At 47.5% G+C, this 24,024-nt stretch overlaps 1 protein-coding gene across 2 annotated transcripts in view; it reads right to left on the bottom strand.

The window, feature by feature from the left end:
- The window catches only part of LOC119382338 (transmembrane protein KIAA1109 homolog), a 961,129-nt gene that overhangs the window by 34,815 nt on the left and 902,290 nt on the right, over positions 1 to 24,024 (bottom strand). For both annotated transcript variants that reach the window (XM_049412180.1, XM_049412181.1), the window contains exons 47-49: positions 23,195 to 23,629; positions 21,073 to 21,409; positions 20,885 to 21,013 (exon numbers count right to left, since the gene is read on the bottom strand). In XM_049412180.1, the coding sequence (XP_049268137.1) occupies positions 20,885 to 21,013; positions 21,073 to 21,409; positions 23,195 to 23,629 (901 nt within the window). The remainder of the gene's footprint in view (positions 1 to 20,884; positions 21,014 to 21,072; positions 21,410 to 23,194; positions 23,630 to 24,024) is intronic.

The following is a 24,024-nucleotide window of genomic DNA, read 5'->3' as shown; positions in this document are numbered from 1 at the left end:
ACGTGAACCACGTGCGACTGACAGCAAACTGACAGCTGTTGTTAGTATGTCATGAGTTGCAGTCTTCCTGTGACTTGTGTTGACACATTACTGTGAAGCCACTCCCTTGATATTGAAATCGAAATTACTGCTTTAAGGTAGTGGTATTAAAAATATATTCAATGCATTCCCAAGTACTATGATACCCTTTCTAGCGTTCTCGACACCCGTGTTTTCATTTAGAGCAACGACCTGAAAATCTTTAAAATTCGTGTTAGTACTCCTTTAAAGGAGTACTGACATGAATTTTAAAATTTTTCGGGTTGTTGCTCTAAATGAAAGCACGGGTGTCGAGAACCCTAAAAAGAGTGTCGTGGTGCCTAGGGATGCATTGCATATATTTTTATTACCGCTTCTTTCAACCAGCAGTTTCGGTTTCGGTTTCGAGAGGGCGGCTTCATAGTGACTTGTCAAGTCTGCCCGTGACGTCACGGGCAGACTGCAGCCCACGAAATATGCACCTGCTGTCCTTTGTTGTCAGTCGAACGTCGTTCATGATAAGTGAACTGTCGTCCAGTGCCTCCGACAGCGATTTCTGTGATTTAGGCTGCATGCAGAACCCATACTTCGCAAACCAAGTGAGCTGACTTGAAACGTCATAGGGCTCTCCATGCGGTGAAGCTGCCTTGCAGATGCTGTGAGATGAAAACTTTAAAATCAAACTTAAATATTTATACGTGTTTCCCGGATGCAGTGTGGGGAGAGCGTTAACACTACATGCCAAGGAAACCAAAAACGTCCGTTTTGCTGCACTTCAAAATTGTGTCAGTACTCCTTTAAGGGGGGAGGTGGCGATCGAAAAAAACTTTTTTGTTTGTTGACCTAGAGTAATGAAATCTGGCAGGCACACTGAAGAGTGTCTCGAATAGCTATATATGAAGTTTCATTGCGATATCTCGAGTAGTTTTCAAATTACACTATGTTACATAATCTGATGACATACTCTGCTGGTGAAAAGCCTAGCATTGTAACAAAACATGCCAGGAAGGTCCAAGTGGTTTTGATCTTTACTCAAAAGAACACTACACAGGATGACATTATTAAAAATTGTCTATTCCTTTTAGTTTTTTTACAAATAACATCCCCATCAGCTTCATGTATTGCATCAGAACTTCTCATGCACTAATTATCACATACAAAAAGAAACTGTGCCCTAAGCAAAGTAAAGAATAATGTCATCCTGTCAACAAGACTTCAAGGATTAAAAGAAAAAAAAAACGGAATCAAAATCTGTGTAGTAGTTGCCAAGATATCTGCTCCACGAGCTGAGCAACATGCCAAAAAAACAGTATTGAGAAAACTGCGTTTAAAGTTTGGCCTTCTCTAAAACACCTAAAGATTGTGGTCTTTGGTTTTTTTTATGGTGTTTCACTTCTTGGACATGTGGCCTTTCTCCAGTGTGCCTTTGTTCTTTTTTCATAACCTCCTTCTTTTTTTGATCTACAAAAAACCAGTATGGATTTCAAACCAAGTTCTCTGTATGAAGGAGTGGTGTGATAGACATGACAGAAAAGAAGATATTGCAATCTAATAAGGCCATATACTGAAATAATTACACATATTTCTTGTATTTATGCTGACATTAGCATAATTATGTCTTGCTTATTGATTATAATTAATCATTGAATATTTTTTATAAAGAGAGAGGTTTGTTGTGACAGAAAATGGCTCACACCGTGATAGCCGATGCCTTCGTTCCAAATAACAAACAGTTATGGCCAAGATGTTAGTGGCACAGGGATTTTTGAGCAGTTTATTCAGTGACGCAAGTCGGGCAGATAAAAATTCGTCCCCCTGCTTCATACACGTTCTTTTGCCATTCTCGCGTATGAAACGTATTATCATTCGGCCGATCGCGGCAACGCTAGTCTACGAGGCTTTCATTGTTTCAGAACATTCATAAACGCCTGCGGCGATACCAAGCACGGCTCCAAGCACGTCTAAATTACATCACTAGTGCTTATTGACAGCACTCTGACCGCGAAGTGCTCGGCCGCGGGGTCCGTGGTGCCGGCGCGTGATGTGCTTGGTGGCGGCGTTCGGTGACGATTCGCGAATGCGAAGCTACGGTGACGATCCGCCCATCCGCGGTTCCGAAATGCCGGCGAGCAATGTGCTTCTTCGCTTGCGAAGAAGCACATAGCCGCGGATACGCTAGCGCGTTCTTGCCCGCAAGGTTCGAGGTTCGTCTCGCTAAACGGCGCCGTGAGCGGAGTTAGGCCTAAAGACGACTCCGAGCAGTAGGTACGCAGGCGTGGTGCCCGTTGCTTCGAAGTGCGTAATGCGTGGTCGTGAGTACAAAGAGTCGTCCCGCGATGGCCTTCGTCACGATGTCAGAAGTGCTGATAAGCAGAAATCAAAACATCTAACCGCGAATCCGACGCTGAAGTCAACGCTAGAGTCGGTCCGAGACTCGCGTTTGCGATGTTCGCTAGGAGCGCGGCGCACCATCGTAATCAGATCGAACTTCCTCTTGCAGCTCCAAACTAAAGCGTAATTATATTCTAAGTGATCGTCGAGCCGTGAACACAGAACAATTGCGAACGTGTCACGAAGTAGCGCGATTCTCGACAGCCGTGAACTCGCGACGTGCAATCGGCAGACGACGATCTCCCGGAGCGAGCATCGGACCAATGGCGAGGCGCGCTGGGGCAACATGGCGGAGGCGGCCAATCGGAGGCCTCGGAACGACTCTCTAGTGTTTGCTTTTTGTGCGCTTCTTTCTGAATGGAGGAGCCAGCTGAAGCGGGGAATTTGAACGCGGAGAAATGCCCTTTCGAACAAGCCCAAGAAGTTGGTTCGCGGTCACGCCATCGCGGAGCTACAATTTTTTGAAAATCGCTCTTTTTTTGCGATTTCCACAATAATTTTCGCCACCTCGGAGGGCAAAACAAACTTTTCGAAGCACTTCTGGGTGGTTTTCAGTGTAGATATTTTGGAATCAGATAGAAAAAGGGTTCCAGAAACTGAAAACTTGATTTTCAGAAAATCGATTTTTTTGCCATTTTTTGCGATACGAAAACCGCGTCCCCCCTTAACAAGATCGAAAACACAGTGCAAAAAGGAGGAAGCTTAAAATAACAAGCAATATTGCAATTGCACAACAATATTATAGGTGCAAATAACATTAGCAGATTAACATAATGTACAAAAGGTGCACAAAAAGCAACATAATCAACAGCTTATTGCATCAATAGCGTCAACACTGCATAAATTAGCTAATTTCAGTTGGTTATGGTACGAGGAAAGAAGGAGTATTTGAAAAGGTTAGTTCTCATGAGATAAGGCATTAAGGATGGTGATGCCTCATTCAGCATGCGACAAGTGGCTTTAAGGAAGGGTGTGGACTAATAGAAAAATGATTGTTCTTCAGCAACAAAATAAATTTAACTCTGTGAATTTTCCTTCGTAATTTCAATGTTTGGATGTTATTAGCTAGCATAATGCTGCTTGGTGAGTCGGTTAAGCGATATTTGGAAAAAACGAATTGGACTGCTGTTTTGCGTTGGATCATTTCCAGAGCATCAGTGTTAGATTTGGGATAAGGATCCCACACAATAGATGTATACTCTAGTTTAGGATGAATGAATAAGTAATATGCTGTTAATTGAGTTATTGGGGGAGCGTTTTATTTTATGTCCCAGAAAGCAGCGCTTTCAGAAGGCTGCCTTGAGACACATGGGCGTTCTAGGATAAGCTGTTGGTTATTGTGATACCCAGATACTCGTATTCACGAACATCTGTGAGAGGTGTAGAAGCAATGCTGTAGGAAAAAAATAAATTGTGAGATTTTCTAGTAATTTTTATAAAAACCGATTTGTTAGCATTTTGTTACATATGCCGTGTGGAACACCACGGTGCTATGTTTTGAAGGCTTGAATTATGTGTGCTTTGATCTTCACTGCAGGCTATTTCGTTCAACAACACGCACCCGTCAATGAACAGCCTGATCTGCACGGGTCATTTAATTGCCTCAACAATGTCATTATTATAATTTAGAAATAATAAAGGCCCTACGACACTGCCTTGTGGAACACCTGAGGTTACAGGAAGCTCACCTGAAAAATTACTGTCAATTTCAATAAAACTTTTACAGTTAGTCAAGTAGGCAGTTATCAAATTAATTAGGTATGATGGCAGGTGAATCAATTTGAGTATTTAGATAAGGTGAGAATGTGAAGCAAGATCAAGAGCTTTCTTAAAATCTGGGTCAATTTGTTCGGACTTGTCAAGCACACTTGCGAAGTTGTGCACTGGTTGGTTGAGTAATGGTAGACAGACTTTTATGAAAAGCATGCCGGTGTTCAGACGGAAGACAGTGAGGAATGTGTTAAACTCTTTTGCTATAATATGTTCTAGCATATATGTGAAGTAAAGCATTTGGTATACACTCTGGTCCAGGTGATGATTTAGTTTTTAAGCCAAGCAACAAAGAAACTAAACCACGTTTTGATATCACATCAGGCAGTGAAATACAATGCGTATGGTTTAAACATGGCGGAACAGAGTGACAGGAAAAAACGCCATAAAAATACTTGTTGAAATGTCCGACCACTAGGCAACCCCAGTATTAGTCAAGAAATGCATAAGGAGCACCCATCAAACATAAAGAACTTTCTATCATCTGGTATTGTTCCTACATTCAAACGGCTAGTAGTATATAACCCCATTACAACAGACCTTCATAAGTGAAGAGGATTTTGGTCTGTTGTAAAGGAAGTATGTAAAATCCGAGTACTGTTACAACAGACTTTTATGTAAACGCTGAATGGGTCTGTTATAACCGGAGAGAATTAAGAGTCAAAAACGCGGTCAAAGAACGGAAGCCACATAGAAGTGCTGTAAAAAATTTGTTGCACCTGCTAATGTGGCAAGAATTAATTCGGAAATCGCAAAAATAAACAAAAAACAAAAACAAAATAGCGTTCTTCAAAAAATTGTAGCTCCGCTATGGGGCAACCGGGTGCCACCATTCTGGGCTCGTTGGAAAGAGTATTTCTCTGTATTCGAATTCCCCACTTCAGCTAGCTCCTCCATTCAGAAGAAAGTGTACAAAAAGCAAATGTTTGACGTTCGTTTCGAGGCCTCCGATTGGCTGCTGCTGCCAATCCGATGCTTGCTCCGGGAGGGCGTCGTCTGCTGCATGCGCGTCGCGAGGTCATGGCTGTCGAAAATCGCACTACTCAGTGATACGTTCGCACTCATTCTGTGTTCACGGGTCGACGATCATTTAGAACATAATTACGCTTTATTTTGGCAGCTTCAAGCTGAAGCTCAATCGTCAGATTACAATATCGTGCCGCACTTGTCACACACGTTGCAGACACGCGTCTCGGACTCGTCGCACCCGCGGTTAGGGGTTTTGCCCATCAGCACATCGTACCTCGTGACGATGGCCATCCGGGGACAACTCTTTGTACTCGCGATCGAGCATGACGTACTCTGAAACATCTCGCACTGCGGCCATGCACATTGCAACCGAGGTTTCTGCTTGAAGTCATGGCTAGGCCTAACTACGCTCACGGCACCCATGTATGAGATGAATTCGAACTTTGCGAGCAAGAACAGCGAAGAAGCTGCAATGTGCTCTGTCGCAAGCGCGGATGGGCATTTATGCTTCGGCAGCGTAGCCCACTGCCGAGCTGACTGTGCAGCCCCCGCTCGGAGCAGTGGAGGCAGCGGCTAGCAATTTCGTGCGTCGGCACTCCAAAACGCAAGAACAAACACGCTGCGCGCCGATTTTTTGCTGCCACGGCTAGGCATAACTGATCATTGACAGACCGGAGATCGGTGGCCTTTGTTCTTAAATCGGTACGTCGATGTCTAGCGTGCAGTTCCCATCCCGAAAGTATGCCAAGCAATGTTTCAAGTCGGAAGTTATTGAATTTGGAATGTCTGTGCATGGTAGAAAAGTCCGCTGTAAAGGGTCCGACCACCTTGCTGGCCTCACATTTTAGTCAATTATATCCGAATGTCCCTTGTACCAGAATCTGTTGTAAATGAAGCTCAATCAATAGAACAGCTAGGGAAGTTTGCATAAGACTGCAAATTGGTCTGTAGTATCCAAATGTCTGTTGTAAGCAGATCCGTTGTAACGAGGTTATACTTATTATTATTAGCCCACTGCACCTGTTAAGTTACTTTGCTCATCATTGCATCATACGCAAATATTTATGAAGACAACAAAATCTTCCATGCATTCACACAGCGGTCGACCAATTATTTGTAAATCGGGATCACTCACCACTGCACAAGGGCGACTGCTATTTAGGGCATGTATAACTACAGACTATTCCATTTTTCTGACACTTCAAGTGAGGTAATGAACATTGTTCTTGTTTTGCCACATTTTGACCACTACGGTTTTACAAAAACCAAGACCCTTATGTGGTGACTGTGTGCAGAGGCAGGAAATGGTGTAGCCAATAGCCACGTATGAGTGAGCATTACGATTACCACTTGTGGTCAAGAAGTATCACAAAAGTGAGCATATCGTTTCTTGTGGTGGCATTCCTTTTTAACTGCACCACAAAAAAAGTGCCAATTCAAGTTATATTGTTACGCGAAGAGTTGCAGTATTTACAGTATATTTACAATACGTAAGAGGTGTGGCATTTACGCACTATGACAAGTGCAACACCATCGATCTAAGCCCGAGACACTTCAACTTCGTCTTCGGCTAGTAGTGTCCTCTAGTCCACAGTGGCACAAACACCTATGTGACATTAGCAGGCCCACATCATACGCATTTTAGAAAAAACTGTTATATTAAAATCTGAGGCATGCCAAGATTGAACATCCAGTCAGAATTACCACACATCATCACTTTGCAGCAGAGTGACATACCATATTTATTTGAATCTAGGCCGATAGATTTTTCAGAATTTCTTTGTATCAAACTCCAGGGTCGGCTTAGATTCGAGGATTTTGAAAAACGCGCCATTTTTCATTGAGAAAAGTGTTGCAAAACTAGCGCCACCTAGACAGTATTGTAGCCGTTAGTAGCCGGGCCAACACCTGGCTTAAGTACGCACGCGAGGCCGCCATTTTTATCTTTGTGGCAAGTGTTGAGGCGAGCCGTTCGTCAGTTTGAGTCTCGCTTCGAGTGGGCTGTGTGTGGCGTAGCTCAATGGCGCCAAAGGAGCGTAGTCATTATAGTGCGGCATATAAAAGGAAAGTTGTGCTAGCCGCGGAGTCGTCCTCCAACGTTCAAGCCGGGCGGGACTTTGGAGTGGACGAAAAGAATGTTCGTCGCTGGAGGGGCCAATGGGAGAAGCTCTTCGCGTGCGCCGCAACGAGGATGGCTTTTATTGGTCCACGGTAAAACAAGCCATTCAAGGATCGCCTGCGGGGATTATACACGGACTGGTTAAGCACCGAGGACCACCAGCTGACGCCGACGGGCCGCATCAAGCAGGCATCACTGTCTCAGTTGGCAGGCTGGGTGGCTGCAGCCTGGGACGACATCCCAGGAACTTTGATCGTGTGCTCTTTCAAGAAGTGCGGCATATCAAATGCGCTTGATGGCACCGGGGATTGCGCACTGTTTGAGGACAGCGACAAAGAGATCAGCGACGACGACTTGGAATGAGCGCGGCATCTTGATGATGAACCAACTGCTCCGTTTCATCTTCATATTTTCATTAAATGTTTTCTCTTTGTGAATTTTACCCGGCCTACATTCGATGTAAGTTTTTTTTTTTTTTTTTTCGGGCTTCGGACTTTAGGGGGTTGGCTTAGAATCGGGGTCGGCCTAGATTCGAGTAATTAAGGTACGTCACCAAACACCTGCATTCCAAGAACACCGATGTTGAACAATTTGTTCTACGCAGGTTTGGATCCCAAAGCTAGATACTAGACAAAGCCAGCAAGGCGTTGCTTCGGGCTAGTTGGTAATCCATAATTACGAAATTTATAGCGCGGAACTTCTACACAGGGGACAAAGGAACACGACGAGCACAAGCGCTAACTTCCAACTGACGTTTAATATCTGCGCTCGCAAATATATACAGTGAAAGAAAGAAAATAAAAGAAGAAACAGCTACAGCCACTCATCTGATTAGCACCACACGTGTTCGTTGCATTGCACTTTTACCAGCTGCCATCAAGATATCCCATTTCTCTTTGGGATAAGAGAAGGGATGGTGCGCTGACACACTCGTAATCACCGCAGTTCATTGCTGCGGTGATTATGCGTGGTGACCGCAGACAAACAAGGTGGATTTGGTGTTTTTTCACACGCTGTCTACCGTATGAAAGCTGGTGAGGCTATTGGATCGGTGTTAAAAAAGTGTGACAAAGTCAGCCTGAAGCGTGTCAAGGCCAGAGCGAAGGAGCTGTGTGAGCAACTCAATCTTCCAAGACTGGTGAAGACAATAGAAAGCAGCAGTAGACTGGGTCTTGAAATGTTTTTCAGCGCAAAAACCCATAAAGTGGACACGCCCTTCAGAGTAATTGTCTCGGAAAAACACACCTGGCAGAAGTGTGTAGCGAGATTCCTACAGTATGGTCTGAACCTGCTCGAAATCAACGACCCCTTTGCAACGAAAAACTCAGAACAAGTCATCGAATTCCTGGCTGAACACGATAAGGAAGGCTTTTATGCCTTTTCAGTGGATGTTAGACTTATATTACACCCTCCCTCAAGACCAGCTTCTGAAATGCGTGGATGAGAAGATTTTTGAGTACGGGGCAATGGCCTTTCAAGAAAAATGTAATGTGGCTCCGCAGCGGTTTCTAGATTTATTGTCCCTCTACATGACGTCTACTTTTGTAGAATGGGATGGCCAAGTGTTCCTGCAGAAAGCCGGAGTGTGCATAGGGTCATCATGCATAGCGCCAGTGCTCAGTGACCTGTATTTGGCCACGCTTGACACGAAGCTAAATGAAGAGCTATCGGGATTCAGCGTCGCAAAAATTTTCAGATTTGTGGATGATTTTCTGGTCATAATTAACAGTAACGTGGAACATGTTCATGATGAAGTGGCAGAAATGATAAAGACATTTGAAAGGTGCCTCCAGCCTTTGCAAATCACGCACGAAATGCCTGAAAATAACATGCTCAAATTCCTTGACCTAAAGCTGCTTTTTTCCCCCCGCCATGTGTGCTGGATCTACGAGCCACGGAGCAGGAAACCCCTTTTGCCGTTCGTGTCTGCTCACACAAAACTTGTAAAACGGGGAATCGCACAGATGTGTCTGCTTAATGCACTCAAGAAGTCCTGCTTGCACCGTATCAGTGAAAGCTTTGGCTGTCAGATACAGCGCTTGGCTGCAGCAGGCTACCCAGAGCACTTGACCGTAGCTGTAGCTGAGGTTCTTCTGCGCAAGACGAAGAAGGCGTGTCAGCGGGATCAAACGGACAAAAACGAGGAACGAGATCAAAGGAAGGTGGCTGTAATTCCATATCTGCACTCAACGTCACACCGTCTCAAGAAGATTGGCGAAAATGCAGGCGTCAGGGTCGTCATGTCAGCCCCCCAGAAATTGACGAACTTATGCAACCTGACTTCACCAGTAAAAAAGGAAAAAAGGAAATGCAATACACAGCACAAGAACAGATACGTCGCCTGCGCCGAAGGTGTTGTGTACAGGATACCGCTGTCGTGTGGCAGAAAATACGTCGGGCAGACGGAAAGATGCCTCAACAACCGTTTAAGGGAGCACAGCGGCAACGTGGCAAAAGGAAGACAAGGGCACCTGGGGCAACATTGCCAGGAGTGTGGGTGCATACCGTACTTTGACAATACGGCAGTGTTGTTTAGAGACAAAGACCGGTGCACGCGCGAAATAATAGAAGCCGCAGCAATGAACCGCGGTGATTACGAGTGTGTCAGCGCACCATCCCTTCTCTTATCCCAAAGAGAAATGGGATATCTTGATGGCAGCTGGTAAAAGTGCAATGCAACGAACACGTGTGGTGCTAATCAGATGAGTGGCTGTAGCTGTTTCTTCTTTTATTTTCTTTCTTTCACTGTAGATATTTGCGAGCGCAGATATTAAACGTCAGTTGGAAGTTAGCGCTTGTGCTCGTCGTGTTCCTTTGTCCCCTGTGTAGAAGCTCCGCGCTATAAATTTCGTAATTATAGACAAAGCCCTTCGTGGTAGCCACTTAACAGGCACACCTCACTACATTTAGAGACTTAAATTAATGCTTTGATGCTGATTGAAGGAGTTTGAACGCATGGAGATGGTGAAATTGTGCAGCACTTTCATAGCTGATTTTGTACGCCTTACGGTGAATCTTTATACCAGAGAATTGAGAAGAATCTTCTTAAAAGTAGGGGCGCACATAGAAGCAATAGAAAAGCGGAGGGAAAGGCGGTTTCTTTGGATGGCACAGGGATTTTGAATTGCTATCCATGAAGGTTTCTAATGGGCTCTTTCGGAAACACCGTTAGTTGATTGCAGCTACAATTTAAGGCTACAGCAGGAAACACTCCAGCTACAACATTCCGCTCCTTTCTCCCCTGTCTTTGCAGTAGCCCTGTCCTCCTCTTTTGCTTGGGTTGGAGGAGAAGCATTTACATACACACAAGGAAAGCAGCTGCCGCCCTGAAGAAGACCCGTCCGCTTGCTGAAACGTCGGCACACCCCATGTTCACGACATTGTGGGGGTGCTATTACCCCCCTCAAGCTGTTCGCGCCTCACGTATTAGGCGCAGTTGCGCCTCACGTATTAGGCGCAGTTAGCATTAACAGCCACTGAGCGAGATGCAGCACTGTGCTCGCGCGATGTAGGCTTAGCGCAGTGGCACCAACAGCGCCACCTGGGAGGTTAGGTCGGCATGCAGGAAAGAATAGCGAGTCTCTTTGGGGTTTGGCGGTGTGCGCACGTCTCCTGTGGTGGGTCCATGGGGACGATACCGCAGCTCATTTCTCGTGGAACCCTTGTGGTGAGTCGAACGTTGGCGACGCCGCATTCATGGTACATTGTGAGTATTATGGTTTCTGTGTATTGTATTGGCATTGTGTAAGGTTATTTAGCATGTTAGTAGTTGTGTATCAGATTCGGCAGGTGAGCTCGCCGTGATGTAAAAGCAAGTTAATAAATGTACACGTGTTGTTGGTTTGCCCGATGGTGTCTACTGTCTCCGTGTGTTCCGAGAACGGCGTTCTTCTTCAGACCCCACACTGGCTGCCCAACGTGGAGCTCTTGGATCCATTGTATGACAGTTTTCACAGTTCGGGGCAACCTTTGTGTGAGCCAGGCTAGAGTAGGCCTAGGGCGATCTTCATTGCTTGTGTTGGCGGCGTGCTTTCTTGAGAGCTAGAAGATCAGTTGCTGTGGTGTAATTGAACTTGTCGGCACGCTAAGAGCTTTTTTTTCTGTTCAAAAGTGGTTGATTTTTTTTTTAAGAACGTCGTTGAGTTGTCGGTACGAGAGCCACGTGGTCTGCATTCTGGGAGAGCGAGGCATAGAGCACGTGGATTGTAGACAAGCGAGTGAGTATGGAAGCCTCGTAGGTGGTCCAAGTTTTCTGTAAATAGTTTCTTCTGTCTCTCTGATTCTGGGAGTCACGGCTCAGGGAGCCGGGTGGCCAGGGGCCACGGGCATCATAGCTGTCTTGTATTGCAACTTGACGCCGGCGTGTCGTGACACTGTCAGGGATGGCAGACACCGATCGCTTGGTAAGCTGCTGTGTGCAGCGAGCACGTAGGGCCACCTCACAGATCTGATGTCTCCTCGGGGATGCCTCTTCTGCGCCTGTGCGGGGTGCTTGCTGGATGCCGGTTGTTGTCGAGCGGCTCGTTAGGCCTAAGGCTCTGCGGAGCTGCCTGTTGCACGTGGGACACAACCCGTTGGGTTGTGGCGTTGAGGTGTTGCACTCTGCTTCCCTCATTTTAGCTTGCATGGCACAATTAAATGGAGAGAAGCAACCTTTGTTCACTTGAATTTGGTGTCTCAGTTGCCGTCGATATCTTTGCTAGCCAAACTGAACATCGTACCACGTAGGCGATGTGCCCGTGCGTCCCTTCTCTTTGTCCTACTGCACCGTTCTGTCAAGAGTTTTTTCAGTGTACACAGCAGGAGTGATGTAACCCACGGTTGGCTGTCTTTTGCACATCGCCTTCGCCACTGGCGGGGAATGTGGCTGAGACATCTCTGGCAGAGGTGATGTGTGTGACCTGTGCAGCTGCCTTCAAACTGGAGCCCTCGTGAGTGTTGCCCGCAACCAGAGGATGTGTCGGCGTGAGCAACGCTCTCTTGCGCCAACAGCCACGTTGCCTTGTGATCCCGGGACGGAGGTCAAGTTGTCGAGCCAGTGCAGCGGTGTCGATCAGTTGCTGTGTCGCGGTGCATGGACATTCTTTAGGGACATTTACGCAACATCCATATGTGTTGTCTTCTTTCGTAGAGCTTGTGTAGCTGTTTGTTTCAAGTTTTTTTTTGCCAGGATATGTGTTGATTTAAGGTTGGGGGAGATGTGGGGGTGCTATCACCCCCTGTAAAGCCGTTTGCGCCTCATGGCACATGCGTGTCTCGCGGATAGGCCGCAGTTAGGTTAAACGGGCGCCGAGGTACATGTGGCACTGTGCTTGCGCGGGTTAGGGTTAGTGTGGTGGCGCTGCCGGCGCCACTGTGGAGAGGTTAGGCCGGTGCATAGAAAACAGGAGTGACTCTCTTTGGAGTTTGGCGGCGCGTGTGGGTGGACGTCTCCTGTGGTGGGTCTGTGGGGGACGATACTGCGGCTCGTTTCCCATGGGCCCCTCGTGGTGAGTCGAACATCGGCGACGCCGCATTCACAGTGCATTGTATGTCTAATGTAGTCTTGAATGTATTAGGTTTCCCAGGTATCGTATTGGCATTGTATAAGGTTACTAGCGGGTTACTATAGTCGGATACAACTTTAGAAGGCAGCGACATTTCCTCCTCAAAGGCGGATGAACACAAGCCTGCACCAATGGGCGCGCACTCGGGACTGACGTCGTGAGCGGGACGGCCGGTGGCTCTGCCTTCGGAGAACATCAGCGCATGCATGAGCGGGACTATTTCTTTAGTTGCGGAGGCGATCGGCTGCCGCGCTTCGGTGGCCTGGGCGGGGCCTCTCCTGTCTTCTTAAGTTGTATCCGACTATAGTTGTGTATCAAGTTCGGCAGGCGAGCTCGTTGTATGTAGAAGAGGTTAATAAATGTATACGTGTTGGTTGCCCGGACGGTGTGAACTGTGTCCATGTGTTCTGAGCGCGGCAACATCTTCAGACCCCACAAACTTGTGTTCTAAGCTTTTTATGCCGGGATATGTGCTGATCCAAGGTTTGTGGGATGTGGGGGTGCTATTACCCCCTGTAACGTCATTGGTGCCTCATGGTGCATGCGCGCCTTGCGGATTAGCCGCAGTTAGCATTAACAGCCGCCGAGCGAGATGTGGTGCTGTGCTCGCGCGACGTAGGCTTAGCGCGGTGGCGCCAACAGCGCCACCTGGGAGGTTAGGCCGGTGTGCAGGAAAGAGCAGCGAGTCTCTTTGGGGTTTGGCGGTGTGCGCAGATGGATGTCTTCCGTGGTGGGTCCATGGAGACGATACCGCAGCTCGTTTCCTGTAGAAACCTCGTGGTGAGTCGAACGTCGGCTCGACTGCTGACCTGAAGGTCGTGGGATCGAATCCTGGCCACAGTGGCCGCATTTCCGATGGAGGCGAAAATGTTTCAGGCCCGTGTACTTAGATTTAGGTGCACATTAAAGAACCCCAGGTGGTTGAAATTTCCGGAGCCCTCCACTACGGCATCTCTCATAATCATATCGTGGTTTAGGGACGTTAAACCCCCAGATAATATTATTATTACTGAACATCGACGACACCGCATTTGCGGTACATTGCGAGTGTTATGTTTTCTGTGTATTGTATTTGCATTTTATAACGTTATTTAGCGTGTTAGTAGTTGTGAATCAGATTCGGCAGGCGTGCTCGCCGTGATGTAAAAACAAGTTAATAAATGTACATGTGTTGTTGGTTTGCCTGACGGCATCTACTGTCTCCATGTGTTTCGAGAGTGGCGTTCTTTGGACCCCCACGACGTCTAGAGCAGAGATGTATAGCTACAGTTCACAGAGTTAGGCATATAAGAACGGCAATGACAGAAAATTTTTAAGAGACCAAAGAAGCGCTGCATGTGCCTTAACAGATCAATTAGCACTCTACTTGAACAACGAGAGCGGGAAAGGGCAGAGAAGAGGGTCTCTAGCGGCACATCAACAGGTCCTGGTCGCATCACAATTATGTTAATAAAGGGCCCAAAATTATAAGCAAACACTAAGAAAGTCCACAGTGGATGGGTGGAAACAGCAGAATCTACAAAGGGGGACAAGCCTTTATGTATGTTTGTGCGAGCCTTTGCATGTGCACGTGCATGCTTTATACACATGCAAAATTGAAAAATTTCAGGGGGGAGGGGGTTTGAAGGCCCCAACTCCCCTGTCTACACCAATGATTCACTGCCAAACAAAAGGTTGACGATATGGCTGACATGGCCGTCGAAGCTGGGGACTGCCGAAGCAAGCAAATCTTACAGCAAGCAAACTGATCCACCCAAAGCAGAGTGGAAGCCTGTACTTCCCATCATTCTCATGGTGGTGGAGACGTTGCTCAAGGATTGCCCTGACTATGCTCCAATTTTTGTAGTATGAAACTTTATGGCAGAAATAGTACCAGAAATCTTAGAGCTGACACGATACTAATGCGAGTGCATTTGTATCAAATTGACACAAACTAGCTCATGTTGTTTAGTAGATTCTGCAAGTGACCTTGAATGGCCAGGACCCATTGGCCAATAATCTCGCATGTTACCTAACCTTGTCTTTGCGGACGTTATCGCCTAAAGGAATGATGCTATCATCACGAGTGGGTTTTAAAAACTAGAAGGTCATGCCAATACCAGGCAAAACCAAATCTTTCAGAAGTAGGGCATCTCTCGAAATTTTAATAATAATAATAATATCTGGGGTTTAACGTCCCAAAACCACGATATGATTATGAGAGACGCCGTAGTGGAGGGCTCCGGAAATTTCGACCACCTGGGGTTCTTTAATGTGCACCTAAATCTAAGTACACGGGCCTCAAACATTTTCACCTCCATCGAAAATGCAGCTGCCGCGGCCGGGATTCGATCCCGCGACCCTCGGGTCAGCAGTCGAGCGCCATAACCACTAGACCACCGTGGCGGGGCCTCTCGAAATTTTACGGTATCTGCATAGCAACCAAGCTGTCAGTCACAGCAACATCAGTGTCCGAGCGGCTATTCTCACGTGCTGACTGTACGGCAAGTCTAGTTGTTGGTTTATTTTTCTAGAATAGTTTTAATATGAAAACATTACCTGGTTAGCCAAAGAAAAATTTTTGAGCACAAAAAAAAAAAAAAAGATATTCAAAGGAACGAGAGGGACAGGACGAGCGCTAGTGTTGCAAATATGTGTGACCCCCAAATATGCTCTTTCGAGGCAGCAAGGTCAACAGTCAGGAAAAAAGGAGCTCCCTCTCTCTTGAATTAGAAGAGGCTCAAAACATTATTATCCTCTACACCCTGTGGGGATCCGAGGCGCGCCCGAAGCCACTGCGCGGGCATTTCGCCGTGCGAATCCTTTCCCTCTCCCGTTCTCCCGCGACGGCAAGTGGCGCCATCTTGCGCTACGCGCCGGCTCTCGTGGTGGCGCTGCACGCGGTCTTGGAGCCGCGAAATACGGCGGGATAGACGCGCGTGCAGGCCAGAACGAACGCTCCCTCCTCGGACGCCGCTGGGTAAGCACGCATTTCCTTCCGGTCCAACGTCCCCTTTGGGAATCGCTGGGCTGTAGCCTGCCTGGGTGCCTCGGCATCCTTGCAGGCGTGTTTACCTCAGTGTTAGCTCCGGTTCGTACGCTAAGCCAGAGAGCGGTGCCTAGTGCTCGTGCGCGGTCGTAACACGCCGAGTCGCACTTGCCGGAGGCCCACGCGTACGGAGATTGCCCTAACTCTCGCGACCAGGCCCAGTGGTCATCGCGAGAGAGCGCAGCATAGCCGCGAGGGACCTTTTTCCCGAGCGGCGTGTCAAAGGTCGCCATTGCCAGCTGAGACGTGCTCACGGCCCCCTTGGTGTATCGTCCGCGTGGGAAGCCCTCTTGCTTCCCCGTGCCCCGGGAGCGGACGTGTACTGTGTGTGTGTTGGGGTGCCGCAGAAGGCAAATAAAGTGTTTGTGTGTATATGTTTGATCGAACACTGTGTTTATGCCGCGCGGCGCTCAACGCCTTTGCTAGCTGAGCGCGCGCGGAGCGGTGCGCTAAACGTAAGCAGGCGACGGTAGACGCGGCCCTGTGGCTCGCTAAGCCTGAACCCGCGGTGGTCTCGGCTCCGGTGAGCATCGAGGCTTACCACAACCCAAGTGTCTTATCTTTCAATCCGAACATAATACACATCACCTCACTGGAAGGGGTCGTATCTTTCTCTCCTCGAGAGGTTTCACGTGTGCTACACGAGGCTGTGGCGTCCTCCAGCATTAAAGAGACACTGAACGAAAAATGAAGAAAAATGACGAGAACATTGAAATTCTATTCTGAAGACAACTGCTCCAATAAACAGAGTTTATTTAACATATTTTTGAGAAGCTTTTTGGAGGATTCTCAGCGGTGGCTGTGTCTCCCCTATTTAGGGGCTTTACCCTGCCCGAAAGCATTCTTATCTCTCATTTTTCTTATCGTCCTTGTGCTTTTAATGGGCATAGAAACAGTAAGCAGCACACAAGATAACAGGTTGGTTTGTGAATGTTGGCTTCATATTTGTTTATGAAGCATGTTATGGGAACAGGAATGATAAGAATAAGCTTGGTTTGTGAATATGGGCCACAGAGTGGACTGAGAGATGCGGGTGACAGCAGGCATGGGTGGCACCCCACTTTGTGAAAAACACATTAAATTCATTATTTCTTAAATGAAGCTTGTGCCTACTGATTTCAGCACTCAATCTTTCAGTCTGGCTGAAAAGCTCGGTGGCAAAAATTTTGTTCAGTATCCCTTTGAAGAGCGATGTGCCAACTCGGTGGCATAGTATATTCTTCGAGTCTTGGACCTATTACACTATGCATGGATGGGTCTGTACACTTTGTTCCTTTCATTTTTACTTGGGTAAATATATATAAATAAATATAGAAGAGAGTGAACAAGGCACTTCTAATGGACAAACTCTTCACAGCGGAGACAATGCAGCTCTCCAGAAGAAAGGTGAGCCCGCTTCCACAGTTCTTGCATTTTTTTAGATGCGAAGTATCTTATGGCGGAGTTCAATCCGGTGGTGGTGGTGGTGTGCGGCGTGACCATCCTTACTGCGCATGCGCATACCCTCTCCACTCACCCTCTCCCATTCCTCCTCTCCACTTCCCCTCTCCCCTCCCCACTCTTCCTCTGAAACGCGGGCTAGACACGCCGAAATTCTCTCCTGCGCAACGCCGCGATGAGCACCAGCGCATGCGCGTCCCCTCCCCCTCTCTCTCCTCTCCTACGCTGCCCCCCTCTCGCACGCCTGCCGACTGCGTTCCCCGCTCGCCCTGTGAGAATTGACGGCCAGGCTAGAGTGAAGACAAGACGCGTGTAGCGTTCCTCTTCGCGTTCCACGACGCGAGGTCGGTAGCATGCCCAAAGAATGCCAACGGAACGCGACCGTGCAAGTGCTCCGGCTTCGCATTGCCTCACGGTCCCCTTTAGCAGGAAATGGTGTAATTTTTTCTAAATTCAAGGGACTAATTTCTCTCGATGTCACTATTACCCTCGTCTTAAAGCTGCATATTTGTTCTCGATTGTAGTCCTAAAATCTTCTGATTTTATTCTTGCTACGTCTAGGTTGGGTTGTCTTTTGATGGTTAATCTTGCTCAAGATCTCCTGAAATTAAGTGCTATCTTCACTCTCACTAACCTATGGTCACTGCATTTTACCTAGCTTATGATGTCAACGTCCTGTACTATGACTGGGTGGCCACACAGAATAAAATCTATTTCATTCTTTGTTTGTCCGTTAGAGCTTTTCCATGTCCACTTGTTATTTGTACGCTTTAGGTAAATACCATAATTACCATATTATTTTTCTTCCTGCTTTTAAACTGCAGCCCGCCATGATGTACTTAGTACCACCTCCTATAGTTCTCTGTCGTCATGACTGGATGTTGGAGTGTCAAGCTGTACTAATTTGAGCTGGTATCTCCTCTTTAGTTGTATCACAACTCTCGCTACCCTTTCTTTAATACCAGAGAACTCTTAACCTGCAGGGTCTTGGTGAATTAGAAATCCCACGCCACATTCTTTCTTGCCAGGTTGTCCTCCATAGCAGTTACTACCTTACATGCTTTCCTCGTTTTTCTAACCTCAGTGAGGCCAATAATATCTTAGTTAACATTTTCTAACTCCTCAAGTAACTGTGCTTGATAAGGTCCTTGTGTTAAAGGGACCGACAACTGCCCAGAATTTGAAATGAGTTGACTCCACTGATGTAAAGATTGTCCGTCGCACTGACTCAAACCAACCCTGTTTTTTTCGTGAGAGATGGATTTATATTTTTATTTCTTAATTGAAAGTCGCGAAAAATGACCTGTGGCGCCTCTGGCGGCAAAAACATCAACGATCCGATGAAGACGGCCACGTGACCGTTGATTGCTGTACGCGGTTGACGATTTTTTTGTTAGTATTAAAATATTGTTCGTTTCTTTATATTAAAAGGTATTGCTCTATAATAATGTACATATAGGCATGCGTTAGTAGTATGCATTAAAGTGGCGCTGCCTTCGCGTGACGTAATGATCCCATGCTTGTCAACGCGTCTTGAGCAACTTTTCAGCGTGCTTATGTGACCGTGCACGCAGTTTCCAGATCGTTAAGATTTTGGAGCGACATAGTTTTGCTACTTACACTTCGCCTCAGAAATGACGCGCGGTGCTACTTTGTGCGGCCGTTCAATACACAGTTACGTTTTCGATTTCTTGGCTTGGCTCGTGTATCGAGAAAGCAACGACGCCGGGACAAGCCATCCATGACACAGGCAGAGGCAACCTTGGGTGCAGGTGCACACAACGCTGTACAAATACCGGGAAGATGTATAAAGCCACACATATCATTGTAACAGCTTCCTATTTTCAAAAATGGTTGGAAAGCTCAAAATAAAGGTGGTTCAGCATAGTTACAGTAACTCCTGCGAAATCAGAACGACAGCTTTCACAAGGGCTAGCGCGGCATCGCTATCAATTCTCAGCGTTGCTGGAGTAAGCCTCCATGCGTGTTTGGAGCCTTTCAGATCGAAAAATACTGCTTATAAAATAACTGCGTGCTTTTCGGATAAACCACTGCAGCTACAAACGCTACCAAGGGTGAGCTTCCTGTCACGCCGTAACAAACTGTGTCGAGAAAAATCAGTTGTCGGTCCCTTTAAATGTTCCCAGGTTCAATTTCCATTAGTCATACTCCTGCTGTGGTCGGGTGTTCAGCAGCCGCTGGAGTCTGAGGGCCAGGGTGCAGTGAAGAGATTCTGATGGGAAGGCCAATTCTTGTTTGGGTGAGTTGTAGTGAGGTAGCACAGGTGCCTCACCCGAGGGACAAGGGTGGCATTCACAATCTACTGCACCATTCCTCGCTTTGATAATCAGAGTCCCGGGGAGGAGAAAATAATGGCAATTCTAACTCGTCACGCGGTTAACTTCCGACTAAAAAGTGCTTTGGACGACTTCTTTCTAGAGCTGAGGGACCCAAAAAGACGAAATAATGGGATATTAATTGAAAGGGCAAGAGATGATGCAGCTGTGACCAATTGGTGGCAGCCTCGGATGCGGCTTGAGCACCGTAGACTCGAATGAAATCCTCCCATGCCGTCTCGTAGACGCCAACACCTTTGAAACGAAAATGTCTGCTAGTGCTATGAAGCGCGCACTAACAAACCCCTTCTGCCTTTCAAGTGCGTCCACTCTAAGCTTATTGGACGAGCTATTGCCACGTCGTGCCTCAAGAACGCTCTTGTCCACACCGTGCTTCAGAAGTGTCAAACTGAAAGACCGCTCATTTCGGTTGCAGAGAGCCTTCTCAAGAAAATGCACTATTGCCCGCAAAGTTGTGAAGCCAGCACACCGCGCAGGCAGACGGTAGGCGTGATAACTCACGTGCACAAGCTTTCACACAACCTGAAAAAGGCGGCCCAGCATTAGAACAGGAAGGCCGTTCTCACTGCGCCATACAAGCTGTCTAAGCTCTGCAGAATGACTGACCCCGAGGCAAGGATGCCACATTTGTGTGGCACAAAGCACAGGTGGCCCTTTGTTGAATGCACAGAAGGGGTGGTGTACAAAATTCCTTTAAAGTGCAGAAAAGTGCACGTTGGCCAAACTAGGAGGTGCATCAATGATAGGATAAGGGAGCATGCCAACAAGGTGAAAAATGCAGGTGAAGGAAAACATTTTGAAGGTTTTCTGGTGAGCCATTGCATAACCTGTCAGGATTGCTCCCCCGACCTAAACAACACGTCCGTTATTAGGAAGAGCAAAACGCGAATCACTCAAATCGTAGAAGCAGAACGCATTTTCCTATCTGGGGGAGGGGTGTGTAAACGTGCCATCCATACAACTTACAGATAAAGAGACTGCGTACCTACGCGTGTGTAGTTGACGACGTCTGCGTCGGACAGCATAGCTATATGTGCAACTTTTTTTTTGCAATAAAAGCTGTTGCAAGTTCAGCACTCGTCGTCATTTGAGTTCCGTTCTTGTGTGTTTTTGCACTGCAGTATGTCAGAATAGTCTCATTGTTTTTACGGCAAAAAAAAATAGACGTTACCAAATATTTCAACTGCCTATTTGAAAATGATAAGTCAGTGAACAATAACTTTTGAGAGAGAAATAAAAAACACACCGCCATCTTTTTCCCGGATGTACGACACGATGAGGTTGTGCAGAAAAAAGAACGCCTCGGCATCCACAGCCACAAAGATGTGGTCATCAAACTCGGTGACGAAACTGCATTCCACCACTGGTCGGGAATCTGCATGGAGAAGAAGAGTGTTGCTGCCCTGCCAGTCGGAGCATCACTGCATCACTGACCGTCAGGTCCTGGACTGTGTTCCCCTTGCAGCTGCTCCGTCTTCATGTGCAGCTCGAGGCTCGGGAAGGCAAAGATCATCTCCATGGTGTGCCCAGCTTCGGGTGGGCGTGGTGGAGTGGGCCGTCCTTCAAACACCGGGAAGCGCCCCACATCGTCCAGCTCACTGCTGGCAAATGCATACTGGAACCACTCGCTAACGCTCTTGAACTGCGGTGGGAAGAGGACATTGCGACTGATGCGGCACACGGTGGCCATACTGCCTGTACAGCCCGACGATCCAGCCGCATGGCCGAGCCGGAAGGTCAGGTGCTGCACCACATGCGTGTCCACGGCTGCCTGCGTCCGAGGAAATAAGCAGTGCACACTATAGAGAGAATGTTCTGTGCGCCTGCAGGAAATCTACACACCATATTTTCTGGTATATAAGAGGCATTTTTTTTCTCTCCCTTAATATAACAATTGTCTATAGGAGCAAAATTTATGCATGTGTGCACGACAGAATATTTCTCACGAGTTCAATAAACTGTGAGCAGCACAATATCTAGAGTAGAATCTTGTTTGAACAGTGGAGAGACCTTTGTGACATACGTCAAGTGCAAACAGTGCAACGCCAGGAGTAAAGCCCACTATTGTCCCACGTACTGCATTGCTGCTACAGTCTCTTATTCAGAACATCAGACCTGCAGAACATTCTCAGCCCTTTTATTCTTACACTGTACCACTGGGTAATCCACATGTTTTTATGAGCAAAGTTAGCAGCCAAGCAGTAGGCGCAATGCTTGCAGCACCCAGCCCCCATTCTCTTTTGTATGCAGGTGCTATGTGATTGTTGTGTTGGCAACAACAGCGATGACTGCAGTGTTATGTACAAATTATCCAAGGAAGAAGGCATTTGTAGCGACAGTAGATACAAGGCCTTCACCGACTTCGAGTCAAGTTTTATTCTGGCAGGTCATAAAGTTATGTTTATGGAAACTCAGTGCTGTTAGATTACAAAATAATGTCAAGAATCTTCTGGAGAGCCCCTCATGGAACAAATGGACACAGTACACACTGCAGTGCACAAACGGACATCTATTAGTACCTACGAGTGAAAAACAGCGCTAAAAAGACGGGACAAGAAAGGACACGAGACCACGGCGCTGACTAGTCAGCGCCCTGGTCTCGTGTCCTTTCTGGTCCCGTCTTTTTAGCGCTGTTTTTCACTCGTAATCATGAACCAACCAGCCCAAATGCATACCCTACTACAGTTCATTATTAGTAACTTTTACGCAACAGCGAGCCTGCCAGCCGAATCGTGCAAATCACTACGGCAACAGACACAAGCAACATTATAGCTAGGGCCTCGTCCCGGCAGACTTGATGCCTTCGCGTAGTATGCAAGAGATTATTGGTCAGCTGCCAGCTTGTAAAAAGATCATGTGCCCCGTGACTACGCTGGAAAAAAAAAAGAAGAGCATTCCACACTCACTGTCATGTCTACGAGTGGCGCTGACTAACACACTCAGGTGTGCATGCACAGAAAAGCAGATCGGAGGACGACTTCCACTGTAGCTCAGTTGGTAGGGCATCGGACGCGTTATCCGAAGGTTAGGCCCCCACCAGCGGTCTTCTTGTTTGCTTTAATTTCTGTACATTTATATTATAATTACCATATTACAGACTACAAATAATGCCCTTACAAATTCCTCGACTTGATTGTCTGTTGGTTTCACTGGTCGTACATACGAAGGAAAATGAGCCCGATTGATTCCCCTTCCTTCGTTGACAACACACACGAATGTGGTGCCACCGATGTTGGACTCACCACGGTAGTCCGTGGTAAAGAGCTGCTGGGGAAGTGCCTTCCGTCATAGCACCAAGCCCCAAAAAAGAGTGACTGCTGCTCCTCGTGCGCCCGCACCACCATGGGAACAGTGCCATCCCTAACTACCCCACAGGACACGCAGGCGATACGAGACGAAAAACGACTGTATTGACCAGCCCACCAACAAGTCCTTCTACAGGCTTTACGGGGGGCTGCGCTAAAACAAACACATTGCGGCTCTATCCAAGCGTGCATTTCGTCATGCTCACCGGGTGAAAAAAATAAGGTGCATTGTGAGTGAAACGAGAGCCCACCTGTGGGCCAAGTACATCCTGGGCCTCCGTGGCAAAGTGTATGCCTGGCTGCCGGAGGCTGAACAGGGCCCAGGCCTTGGAGCGAAAGCTGACCCCGTGAAAGCAGGCGAGCGAGACGTTGCCACCTCGCAGGTCCATGCTCCCCCCGACCAAGGTGCCGTGCAGAGGCAAGCGCAGACCCCAGCCCAGCTGCAGGCCCGACACCAGTGCCAGAGCCCCTTGCCAGTGGCGCTGGTGGGTGTGGCGACTCTCGTCGGGTCCTCCGCCCATGCGGTCAGCACGACGTGGCCGAGGACCAGCCAGCCGCATGGACGAGAACACCCGGCGACTGCTGTGGAATTGCTGGGAGAAGAACTCCTCCAGCTTGGCTCCCATCTTGGCCAAGTCCGGTGTGGTCGACTTGGAGATGAGCAACTGCAGCTGGTCCCAGTGCACCTGCAAGGAGGTGACAGCTCGGTTCTTTGGTGGCCAGCTGGTATTTGCTACCACCCCTCAGGGTTCATAGCAACTTTCGAAGAAAAAAAATCAAGGGTTGCTAAGGACTTTCAAGACCCTAACGAAGAATTTTCAAGGACGTGAAATGTCGAGATTGTAGACGACACCAGCTTTTACAGCATGGAAGCACATCTTTCACAATGAATAGCTAAGTAAACAAGTTTTCACGGTTCCTTTTTTTTGCTCATGATCTGTTCATTGCAGATTGCACAGTTTTCTACAGGGCTGTCCAGAGAGCCCATCAAGTTGCTGAGAGTTTCAACATCCCTGCTCCATTGTGGCTCTCCTCAGGGTCTTCTCTTCTGCTTAGACTGATTCACCTCACACGTATTGCC

The sequence above is a fragment of the Rhipicephalus sanguineus genome, chromosome 2 (genome assembly GCF_013339695.2).
Source record: "Rhipicephalus sanguineus isolate Rsan-2018 chromosome 2, BIME_Rsan_1.4, whole genome shotgun sequence".
NCBI classification, from domain to species: domain Eukaryota; kingdom Metazoa; phylum Arthropoda; class Arachnida; order Ixodida; family Ixodidae; genus Rhipicephalus; species Rhipicephalus sanguineus.
Note: the sequence above shows the minus strand (reverse complement) of the source record. Positions and strands in the feature narration are given on the sequence as shown.